The 12,777-nt window shown below is 40.1% G+C and overlaps 1 protein-coding gene across 2 annotated transcripts in view; it reads right to left on the reverse strand.

Annotated features, from left to right (window-relative positions):
* egfra (epidermal growth factor receptor a (erythroblastic leukemia viral (v-erb-b) oncogene homolog, avian)) overlaps positions 1-12,777 on the reverse strand; it is a 257,981-nt gene that overhangs the window by 25,803 nt on the left and 219,401 nt on the right. For both annotated transcript variants that reach the window (XM_048610937.1, XM_048610944.1), the window contains exons 18-20: positions 8,602-8,724; positions 6,570-6,668; positions 1,756-1,941 (exon numbers count right to left, since the gene is read on the reverse strand). In XM_048610937.1, the coding sequence (XP_048466894.1) occupies positions 1,756-1,941; positions 6,570-6,668; positions 8,602-8,724 (408 nt within the window). The remainder of the gene's footprint in view (positions 1-1,755; positions 1,942-6,569; positions 6,669-8,601; positions 8,725-12,777) is intronic.

The raw sequence follows: 12,777 nt of genomic DNA on the forward strand, positions 1-12,777 counted from the left end.
AGAGGAGCAGGAAAGTTGACGTTTCGGGCCGGGACCCTTCTTCAGAAGAGTATTTCCAGATCCTTTTTTCTGAAGAAAGGTCCCGGCCCGAAACGTCAACTTTCCTGCTCCTCTGATGCTGCCTGGCCTGCTGTGCTACTCCAGCTCCTCACTCTGTTATCTCTGACTCCAGCATTGACAGTTCTTACTGTCTCCAATGTCGAAGATGAATTTTGGTAATACCAGCTATTTATAGCGAATGCCTTCACTTTTTAAAAACAAACAAATCTTTCCAATATGATCTCTCTTGAAATTGTCTAAAATTGCAATGAACAGACAGCTTTCTCTAAACCATGATAAATTCTTCAATATCCTCATTGGGTAACTGATTCCATGTTCCAAATCAATAGCCTTTCGCAATCTCCAGTGGTTTGGGAGTGATGTTCAAACTTAAACAGAATGTCTGATAGCTGCGTGTCTCTTGGTTTAGCAGGGCTGAACAAATATTTTTGAGTGTTTCACATACTTCTGACCCTGCTTCAGTCAACAAACATCTTTTTCCTTCCTTCCATTGCCTGATTAATACTCAGATTATCAGGAACATCTAGAATTATCAGCAATAGTGAAAACCATCTCAAGCCGTTCCACGTAAAGACTCTCAAGTGCCGATCTGAACCAAGTTAACCCACCTGCAGTAAGTTATGGATGCAAGTCAGGCTTCATATCAATCTCAAAAACAAAGTTGCTGGAAAAGCTCAGCAGGTGTGGCAGCATCTGTGAAGTGAGTTCTGAGGAAGGGTCAGCGGACCCGAAATGTTAACTCTGTTTTTACCTTCACAGATGCTGCCAGATCTGCCGAGCTTTTCCAGCAACTTTGTTTTTGTTCCTGATTTACAGCATCCATAGTTCTTTCAGTTTTTACTTCTGTTGCTGCCATCTTTCCTACTTCCTGGATTGTGAGCAGTCTGCCCCAACCGTGTTTCCCTTGGTCCTATTAAATTCTCCCCATCGCACAACCGCAAAACAAGCATTTGCTTGAACAGTTTCTCTGTGCAGACTGTGCCATTAACTACAGAAACCTCTGCTCAAAACTATTGACATAGCAGAATAGACTTATTATTGATTACTCCCCTGAAATAGAGTCCAAGTTCCTCTTCAGGTGAAATCATTTATAAATCACTGTGTTCTTTAACATAATACAAAGAAAAATCAGACAACAATTTTCTTGTTCAATGACCATCACCTTGGACGTCTCTAAAGCCAACTATAGAGCTTGATGTTATGCGCCTCAAGACAAATTGAACATAATTATAGCTAAATATAATTAAAGCCATGCTTTGTGGATACACATTTTTCCTCTTAAATCATATGATCCAGACTGCAGTTTATGACTTTAGTTTTGCTGTTGACATTGATCTTTATCAGAATCTGACCTAGTCTTCCTTAAAACCACAAAATCGTGAATCTCTTTACTTACCTCTAAGATAAAAGGCATCAGATTGATACAGTCTGATATGTTCTTCTCAGATGAGGATATAGGAAAATTGCATTCATCTCATACTGCTTTAGAATTGCTGACTGAAGGCAGCTAGGAGTGCATATTTTTAAAAAAATATTTCTTTAGTGGCATTACAAATTTGTGTCCCAGTGGAGGCTACAAGTGGATTTAGCATTGTTAATTCATAAATACTTTAAACTACATACTGGTATGTTGACACTTAAGAGACCAGGACCATATATTTACGCACAAAATGAAAAGCTTGCCTATGAAACTACCTTTGCTATCTGCACACACCAGTTGAGAAGATACTGGGAACCAATATGTTCTTTGTTTTCTCGAATATAGTCCAACAGACAGCCAAAAGGCATCAACTGTGTGACGAGTTGTACTGTCGAAGTGAGACAGATACCCAGGAGTCGGCAGACGTGGGGATGGTCGACACTTGCCATTACATACGCTTCCTGCCAATAAAAGAGCAAACATAAAACAATAACCTGATCTTCAACACATACCCTAGAATTAGTCAACCAAGGGCAAAACACAATAGTCCCATTACATTTTTCAATCTGTGTGCTGCCCTTGGTGATATCATTTGAAAACAAGACAGGTCCAACATGTCCAGCAATGCGTGAGCATAACTGTGCGCCAGCTAAATATAAAGAAGAGTGAAGCCATTGTCTGGTCACAAGCTATAGACTCAATCCCTCTCTCAAAACTAATTGAGGCTAAACCAGACTGTTGTGTTCTTAGATTGGATTTACACACTGTCAGAACAACTCATAAGCCATCTATAAATAGTTGGCAGGATCCAATTCCAGAAGTCCCACTCACATTCTCAGAGCCCCCAGTTTTCATTGCTGCAAGGTAAAAGTGCTAGTAGTGAACCTACACTCTTCACTTCTGACCTGACTGATACTTTATGACCATTCCTGATAGGAATGCATCTCCTATCATCCCACTTTTTTGTGAAATTGGGTCCATTTCTCTTTAATGTGTGGTTCAGGGTTTTAAGAGGAGTCATGGACCATAGAGTTAAATCAATTGATAATTGCTGCTTGAATCCTAACACGCAACAAGTTCCATTCTCTCATCACTCACAAACTTCTGAGATATTCCTCCCTGATTTTAGCCGTCAGTTGCCGAGGACCCAAGCTCTAGACTCACATGCTACCCTTCTCCACCTCATCTACCTCCTTTCCACCTTTATGACAATCCTTGAAGCCTCTCGTTTGACTAAGCTGTTGGTCATCTATCCTAATATTTCTTTATGTGACCCATTACCATATTCTCTTGGATAATTTTGTTGTGAAGCACTTTGGAGCCTTATCCTATCTCCAAAGCTCTGAATTGTTCTGGGGTTTATGGGATATTAGCAATTCAGCCACAGTCTCAGCATTTCTAAGCTGAGGGCAGAAATATGCAGGTGCACCTGATCATTATTCATAAAGACAGGACTCTCTCTACAATACTCTCTAACATAAAATAAGGATCTTGGCCCTCATCACTAATGGCTCACCTATGCTGAATGAGGAAGCAGACAACCATCAAGGCTTTTGGTCACAACCGCTAGAATTGTAATTTAATTGTGTTGTAAAAGATTTGGACAAGGAGTTAAAATATTAACTCAGCACCCTATCTTGATAAATGCAACAGTTTGCCACAGTACACTAAATGAAGCTTAAACGCATTAGGTTTTCCACAAATCAATAGATGTCTTAATCCATGTCAAGCGCATAAAATTTGATTAATGTTCTGTTAAATTCCGATTGCCTTTTTCCATAAATCGTTTGTGTTTTTTCTGAAGGTCTCCTCCAATGCTGCTTTCAGGCCATCATTCTGTGCTTGTATTTGCTTATCCTGCAATCTCTAACTGCAGTGCACAATGACCTTGTTGAATTATGCCTGACATTCCTAGAAGCTCTTCTGGGATTTCCTTTATAGCAATTAATTTTTGGACAGGTCACTGGCAGAATTATGAAGATTATGAGAATGATTCAGTCTTTTTATCATGATAATAAACTTCTCTGCATAGAAATTAATACTAAAAGGCCTCAGAACATGATTTTGCAATTTTTCTCTCCATGAGAACAGAAAATTACGTACTTTACAAAATGTCAGCATTGCTCTCAAGCTGTGCAATGATTATAATTTTTTTGCATAAGGATGCATAAGAACATAGTGCACTCTACCCTCTATGTCTTAATTGGCTCTAGCCCTGTTTTATCTGACCCCATGCTTGTGATTGTTTCAACACTTCTCTTTTATGTCCGTGAGCCATGTTATAAGAGATGTATTAGTTAAAGAAGGTTCTCTGCATGGCACAAGATAGGAAATCTGCAAAGTCACCGTAAGAGACCTTGGAGCACAGCTTCATAGTTCCTTGAAAGTGGAGTCGCAGGTAGACAGGGTAGTGAAGGAGGCATTTGGTATGCTTGCCTTTATTGGTCAGTGCATTGAGTATAGGAGTTGGGAGATCATATACTGGCTGTACAGGATATTGGTTAGACCACTTTTGGAACATTGCATTCAATTCTGGTCTCCCTGCTACAGGAAAGATGTTGTTAAACCTGAAAGCATTCAGGCAAGATTTACAAGAATGTTGCCAGGGTTGGAGGGCTTGAGCTATAGGGAGAGGCTGAACAGGTTGGAGCTATTTTCCCTGGAGCATCAGAAGTTGAGGGGTGACCTTATAGAGGTTTATAAAATCATGACGGGCATGGATAGGGTGAACAGTCAAGGTCTTTTCCGCAATGTAGGGGAGTAGAGGGCATAGGTTTAAGAAGAGAGGGGAAAGATTTAAAGGCACCTAACATGTAACTTTTTCATGAAAAGGGTAGTGCGTGTATGGAATAATCTGCCAGAGGAAGTGGTGGAAGTTGGTACAATTACAAGTTTTAAAGGGCATCTGGATGGGTACATGAATAGGAAGGGTTTAGAGGGATATGGGCCAAATGTTGGCAAATGGGGCTAGATTAATTTCGGGTATCTGATCGGCATGGACAAGTTGGACTGAAGGGTTTGTTTCTGTGCTATACAGCTCTATAACTCTAAAGTTGTGTTGTCCCAGAGGACCACGGGGCTGCTGTCTCATTAGAGAGAGACAACTGGTAGTGCTTTAACCTGCAGGTTACGATGCCTCAGGCTAGGGGCAAAGTTGAGAAGGACGGACCTTCCTGGTAACCCCAGCTGGTACATGAACTGAACCTTTTGTGTTGGAATCATTCTGCATTGCAAACCAGCCATACAGCCAATTGATCGAACTGACTTAGGAAATCCGCACAATTATATACAAATGAATAGAACTACAAAACAGAGCATTTTAGTTTTATGAGTTGATATAAAATTTAAACATGTTTGCTTATACCTTATAGAAACAAGGCCACCGGATTTTAATGAATTCCGTTTCACTGTGTCTTACTAAAGGCACTCCATGTATTGTTTTTCAAATATAGTTAAACCTCATTAAGAATCATTGGATAGAAAAAAAATGTAATTTTATGTAGAATGGGAATTTTAATTAGAACATTAGATTAATTTTAATTAGAATTTTAATGGTAAGTAACAATATTCCTGTTACAGAATCATAAAAGGGAATTTTATCCCCACTTTGTCAGTAGGAAAGGGATCAACTTAGCAAAAAGCAACGAAACTCCAATGCCAACGTGCAGCAAATGCACCTTCATCTGGTTTAATCATGAAAGGTTTGGAGACATTGAGTAAACTGCTCTGGAAAAGTTGGTCAACAGTCACAAAGTGTTTATAGCGCTGTGTTCCTCAGGATTTGGGAACCATTTCAATGTAATTTCTGTGCTTGAATTCCCAAGGGCTGCAGAAACCTGGTGGCTAAAGGGAGGCAAGAATGCCAGCATCAGCTGTTAAGTGCTTTTCCATGACATCTCGTGGGCCAGCAGGTGCTTGCTCCTGGTGTATTATCTGCCACAATCTGTCCATCCCTCCTTACTGCCAACCTCCAAGTATTCTCATCTTACTACAAGTGTACGGTGGATCCTTTCCTCAATACAGACCTGGCACTCAATCTTATCAGCAGCTTAATGGAGTTAGAAAAAAAAACTGTCAATGAGATGTTAAATTCCTCAGATTGCTGCAGTTTTGTGATTGCTCGGTTACTCTGTTTGGCTTTCCATAAATATTAGGCACATTCAACATCTCTTATGTTCTTTGATCGAAGCTGTCAATTCTAATCCAATCTCTTTGCCCATTTCTAAACTTACATTTTCCTCCCTTCTCAAACGCTTAGTTAATTTCATTTTGTGGCTTCAATGACCCGCTACAATGAAGTATTCCACCTGCAGGAATTGCTTCTCACTTGGCAACAATCTTGAGTCTATGTCTCTTGTTACTGATTCAGTCACCTTCAAAAGTTCTGCTCTCAAAGTCTCCAGTTATAATTTATGATCTACAAGTGGTGATTTTAAAAGTAATAATTTGATGCTGCAGGAAACTCAGTGCAATGGCCTCTTGAGGAAATAAACAGACCACTACAGGAAGCTGTCCCCTGACAATAGCTAGAAACCTTCTCAATGAATGACATGACAGGAAATCATCACGCAAAATTAAATAGGTTTAAGCAAAGAAATGTCATTACATGAAGACAATTGCTGTGTGTCTGTCAGTATGCATGCAGAATGAAAAGAGGTAATTCCTCTCAATGAAACAGAAAATGCAGAATTAATCCGTGAACATCTGCGTATTGTGAAGTGCACTGGTATTAATATCAGCTGGAGTAAAAACTAAAATTAGTTTTAACTGGAGTTGTGACTTTGGTCAAGGTCAAACAGTAATACTGGGAAGAATGGTAAGATGGCAAATGAAGAAGCAGATCTGATAAAAGAACCAAAAAGCCCAATTTGGGCCCTGGGAAAGAGTATGAAATGTGTGCAATTTGACTTTTCTTATCCCATGTGTGACAAGGTAGAACTTTTTTTTAAGCCAGTTAGCCCTTAACTGCACCTGAGATTCCTACACATTTTCCCATTTTTATTTCCAAGTTGACAAACACATCTTCCTGTTAAAATATAGCACAACCTGATAGTTTGGATTAAAACCAACAATCACAAAACCCACTTACATCAAGGATTTCTTTATTAGCTTTTGGGGAAGTTGCTTCTCTCAACACTTTAATGGCAACAGGGATCTTGACATTTTCTCCCTCTGGATTCCACAAGCCCTGTAGACATAATGAAATTTTAGAAAAAAATCAATTGTCTCAAGACTCATTCAAGTAACATGATTGGATTTGTCAAACATACATCATACAAAATTAAGTGAATGTACTTCTACTGGCTACACAAGGTCATCAAAAGAAACTTTTGACAGAGAAGAATTATGAAATCCTCAAGCCAGTAAAACATGATAGAAATACACACATGTGTTTTTGCAGAAATAACTGGTTAAAAAGTTCCCTCTGAGTCATTAAAACTTGGTTTGAAATTAAAAGGCCTTTTAACTAATTGAATATCTTTTTTAAAATTCATTGATGGGATGTGAGCTTCCCTGGCTATGCCATTTATTCCCCCTCCTTCACTGTCTGGTAACAGTTAAGAGTCACATGTAGGCCAATTCAGGAAAAGGTGGCAAATTTTCTTCCCTAAAGTACATGTATTGAATAAAATAGACTTTTATAATAGTTGAAATGGTCACCGCTATGATAGTTTTTCATTCCAAATTTATTTGAATTCAAATTCCACCATCTGTCCGGTGGGATTCAAATTCATGTCCCCAAAACAATATCCTGAGTTTCTGGATTACTAAAAAGTGACATTACCATTATGCCATCACCTCCTATTTTTTAAAAAGTTATCTTCACAATAAATCTAAAATTGGTAGAAAATATTTCAAATGAAGGAATATTAGAAACAAAAAAAAATCACCAACTGTTTAAGAGTTAAGTTAACTCCATTTGGCATCTTTGAATGATACACCACAAAGAAGGTCAGACTGCAAGTGGAACATCACGTAGGAGGAATATCTATAGGGAAAATGTGTGCAGTGTCAGCAAAACCTCAGGATTTTCAGCCCTAAAAATGGGCGGAATATCTTACAAGGCTCACTGTCCTCTGCACTGAAATTTTGATGTACCTTTTCCTTGGAAAAGTTATGTGCCATGAAAACAAATCTGCTAAATTTCCTCTGATCTGAAAATGTGTCAACAGGTTTTATGCAATGGTGGAATATTTCTATTCCACCTTGAAAGATTATTTTGCAAATTACTAGCAGGCTAAAAAAAAACTGGAATCTAGCTAACATCATATGGAAATAACAAATGAGGGACACCACCTTAATTCAGCCTCCCAGATGCCTTCCCAGACCGTCATTCTAATATGTATTTTGTCTTGAATGATTCTAATGTTTTTGGTTTGCTCCTCCATCAGAACCAGTGTCACCTCATCTTACTATTGTTTTTATTTTCATATATTGGATGTCTATTACTGTCGTCGGCAATGCCAGCATTTATTGTTCATTCTAATTTGCCCTTGAGGTGATGAGCTGCCTCTTTCATTTGCTGCACTCCTTGTGGTGTAGATACCCCACACGGTGGTTAGGTAGGGATTTTTAAGTAATATTCTGGTTTGATCTTTCCCAAATCTTTAATAATCATGTATACATATCCATTACTCCTTCTCATTTAGCTGTGTCCTATGCCAGTCCTGATCTTATTTCACATTAATGTCAGGAACACAAATCTGCGAAATCATGCTACTCTCCAACTTTCTCACTAAGTATCTTCACCCTACTATTTTCCCATTTCCCTTTAAGAATCTTCTCAAATTGACTTTTAAAAGAAAACTTTCAGTTAATTCAACTCTTCAGCGTAGTACTTGCAGGTGACATTTTGGAATGTTAAATGCAGTCCATCAGTGTTCTGACTAGAATTAGCCTCCTGCCAGTTTGATCCATCACAATATATCACAATCAATAAAAAAAATTCCATGGTACAATTTCCCTTTTAAAAATTACACATAGTCAACTGTTCGGCATTTTGAAACACAGTAAAAGTTAACAGAGATTTTTGTGATACAGCTGGAAAATGTTACATTTGGATTATTCTGCTGTCGACAAACATTTTCCTTGTGTTGCACTGTGCCTAGGAGATAGCTTACCTTATACACAGTGCCGAATGCTCCAGAGCCAAGCACTTTAATTTTCTTGAATTCTGTCTCTTTAAGAATCCTTAGAAGGGCCTGATTTGGAGCAGCTCCACTCGGGGTTAGGGGCTCAACCAGCTGTATTAAGAACAAAGCTAGAGTCAGCAGAGACAAAATATACACACTGCCTTGATATTAAAAGTCACTGTAAATTTACTATCCATTTTACTCACCAAAGGGAAGAATTCTCTCTCTGCTATGTATGGTGTCTTTGCTTCTACACTGCAGTTTAGATTGTGGGAGAGTGAGTTAAACTGCACTTTTCTCTCATGTTTGATTGGGGATACAGTGTTTGGTTTTGTGTGAACTAACAGTACTACTTTGTTTGAAATTCCATGAATGTACAGAGTGGATTTGACATTTTAGTCAGTGCAGGTGAGAGATCATGGCAATGCTATCAATGGATATGGCTGCTGCATCAGCACATGCACCAGTCCTATAAAGATCATCAGATATGGGAACAATATTTAAGTATATCTCTATGTCACAACTGATGCCATGGGTCTCATGTCTGGAAGCCGACAGCATAAGAATAATTTAAAAGCAGCCATATGAACCTCTAAACAGAGCTGTAAAGTTTGTGATATCAGCAGAATCATGGAGTAGAAGGAAATGCAGCTCCTGACCCTATGAAGCTTGATGGGAGGAGGCTTGAGGGCATATAATTGGGCTTCTGGCCCTAGGTAAGGCCCATTTAGAGCCTCAGCCCACTGCTGCTAATATTCAATCAGGTACGGGCAGGGGTCTCGCCATGGGAGTAAAGTCTGGCAGGCCTGTGGAAATGCCACCCCTGGAGAGTTGGTGGTCAATCAGAGGACAGCAGCCCTCTGTTGCTTGTTAGTATCATTGGGATAGTGGAGGCTGTTGCTGACAATGCACCCTCCAGAGGCCTGAGATTGATGAGGGGCACAGGTCAGAATTCGCTGAGGGCAGGAGGGTAATCATGTGGAGGGGGGTTGCTGAGTGGGCGAGGGTGGAATGGGGGTGTGGAAGAGATGTCTGAAGGGATGGAAGGCTGTCCCTTCCCAACACCAGTTCCCTTAGCCAGGCACTGCGTGCCTTTGAGCAAAGACGTGGATTTAAAAGTCCACTTCAGTGCATTGAATAGCATCCAGTCAGGAAGGCCATCCATGAGACCTGCCACTCAGGACTTCATCAGGCAGAGAGAGACTGTGGAGTATTAACTCACCCCCTCTCACATGATTAAATACCAGTCAAAGAGATGTAAGAGCAATTGGATTCAACAGGCTAGAGCTTTTTATCGTGCTGGAAACAAGATTAAAGGGTTAATGAGGGTGTGATCTTAGGGGGAGAGTCTCCAATGGGTTCATTGGACCCAGACATGCAGTATCCCAACACCAACCAAACACCAGTCCACACACCTAAGGTGTGGGCCTCTCACCTCCTGCCCAAATAAGGTAAAATACCAGCTGGTGGAGAATGAGGCCTACAAGATGATCAGAGGATTAGATAGGGTGGACAGTGGGAGCCTTTTTCCTCGGATGGTGATGGCTAGCATGAGGGGACATAGCTTTAAATTGAGGGGTGATAGATATAGGACAGATGTCAGAGGTAGGTTCTTTACTCAGAGAGTAGTAAGGGCGTGGAATGCCCTGCCTGCAAAAATAGTAGACTCGCCCACTTTAAGGGCATTTAAATGGACATTGGATAAACATATGGATGATAATGGAATAGTTTAGGTTAGATGGGCTTCAGATTGGTTTCACAGGTCGGCGCAACATCGAGGCCGAAGGGCCTGTACTGCGCTGTAATGTTCTATGTTCTACGTTCTATGTTCAAATGGCCATGAACTGCCCATCATGGGCTCCCACACATCCCTCACTATTTGTAACATTTCAGACAGGTCAGGAATAGGTGCAAGAAGATTACCCCTCATCCAATGATAGATATAAATTGTAAAATATTGATGCCCAAGACAGAACCCCGCAGGATGTCACCTGCCCATGCTGCCAAACTGAAAAATGGCCCATTTATGAAAGCTGTTTTCTGCCAGCTTGCTAATCTTATATCCATCCAAGTATATTACCACCTGTACTATGAGCTCTTACTTTGCACAAAGGCCTCTTATGTGGAACGTTGTCAAATATCTTCTGGAAATCCAAGAACAGATACCCCCTGATCCACAGTACATGTTACTCCTTCATAAAAATTCCAATAATTTGGTTAAACACAATTTCCCTTCACAAAACCATGCTACCTCTTCCTGATTACCTTGAGTTTTTCCATGTGCCCAGTTACAAACTCCTTACCGATTGATTCTCCATGTTAGGAGCCAAGATAACTGACTTGTAGCTTGCTTGTTTCTGCCTCCCTCACTTCTTGAATATATGCTTCCTTCCAGTCTAATGTGACCTTTTTAGCATGGAATCATACCCTTTGGTCCACCTCACCCATGCTGACCATACATCCCAATCTGACCTAGTCCCATTTGCCAGCATTTGGACCATATCCTTTTAAACCCTTCCTATTCATATACTCATCCAGAAGCCTCCACCTCTTCCTCTAGCATCTCATTCAATACTTGCATCACCCTCTGCGTGAAAAAATTACCCTCGGGTCCTTTTTAAATTTTTCCCCTCTCACCTTAAACCTGTGCCCTCTAGTTTTGGACAACCCCACCCTCGGAAAAAGACCTTGGCTATTCACCCGATCCATGCCCCGCATGATTTTATTAACTTCTATAAGGTCACATCTCCACCTCTAATGCTCCAGGGGAAAAATGCCCCAGCCTCTTCAGTCTTTCCCTTTAACTCAAACACCCCAGACCTGAAAACATCCTTGTAAATTTTTTCTGAACCCTTTCAAGTTTAACAACATCCTTCCTATGGAAGGCTGCCAGAATTGTATGCAGTATTCTAAAAATGGCCTCACCAATGTCCCATATAGTTGAAACATGACGTCCCAACTCCTATATTCAATGTTCTGACCAAGGAAGACAAGCATGTCAAACACCTTCTTCACCACCCTGTCTACCTGTGATTCTACTTTCAAGGAACTATGAACCTGTACCCCTAGTTCTCCTTGTTTGGCAACACTCCCCAGGGCCCTAACATTAACTGTATAAGTCCTGGCCTGATTTGCCTTACTAAAATGCAACACCTCACATTTATCTGAATTAAACTCCATTTGCCACTCCTTGGCCCAAAGCCCATTTTATCATGGTCCCTTTGTACTCTGAGGTAACCTTCTTCACAGTCCACTGCACCACCTATTCTGGTGTCATCTGCAAACTTACTAACAATGCCTCCTATATTCACATCCAAATCATGTATGTGAGTGACAAAAAGCAATGGAGATCACACAAATCCTTGTGGCACACTGCTGGTCACAGGCCCCTAGTCTGAAAAACTACCCTCTATCTCCTGTCTTCAAGGCAATCTGTATCCAATTGGCTGGCTCCCCCTGGATCCCATGCAATCTAACTTTACCAATCAGTCTACCATGCAGAACCTTGTCGAACGCTTTGCTGAAGTCCACACAGACAAGGTGTACTGCTCTGTCTTCATCAATCTTTGTCACCTCTTCAAAAATCAAGTTAGTGAGACATGATTTCCCTTTTTTTCTTTAACCTCTTGTTTCATTGGGATTTCTGGGATGTTTTTATATCCTCTACTAGACAGAAGCAAAATATTTACTCATTACATTCTCTATTTCTTTATTCTGTATTAACTCCCCATTCTCACTCTCATGAAGCAATACTTTACTTACTTTTTTCTTTTTTTAGATACCTATACAAACTTTCACTTTTTTTTACATTTCCAGCTAGTTTTCTCACATGTTCTAATTTATTTGTCTCAATTAAACTTTTAGTCATTCTATAAAACAAAAATAGAAATTGCTGCAAAAGCTCAGCTGATCTGGCAGCATCTGTGGAGAGAAATCAGAGTTAACGTTTTGGGTCCAGTGACCCTTCCTCAGAACTGAACCAAAGCACTAACTCTGATTTCTCTCCACAGATGCTGCCAGACCTGCTGAGCTTTTCCAGCAATTTCTATTTTTGTTTCTAATTTACAGCATCCACAGTTCTTTTGGTTTTTATTTAGTCATTCTTTGCTGTTCTTTGTATTCTGGCCAGTCATTTGACCTGCCACTTGTCTTTACACAATTAGA

This window comes from Rhincodon typus, chromosome 2 (genome assembly GCF_021869965.1).
Source record: "Rhincodon typus isolate 14 chromosome 2, sRhiTyp1.1, whole genome shotgun sequence".
Taxonomy (NCBI): Eukaryota; Metazoa; Chordata; class Chondrichthyes; order Orectolobiformes; family Rhincodontidae; genus Rhincodon; species Rhincodon typus.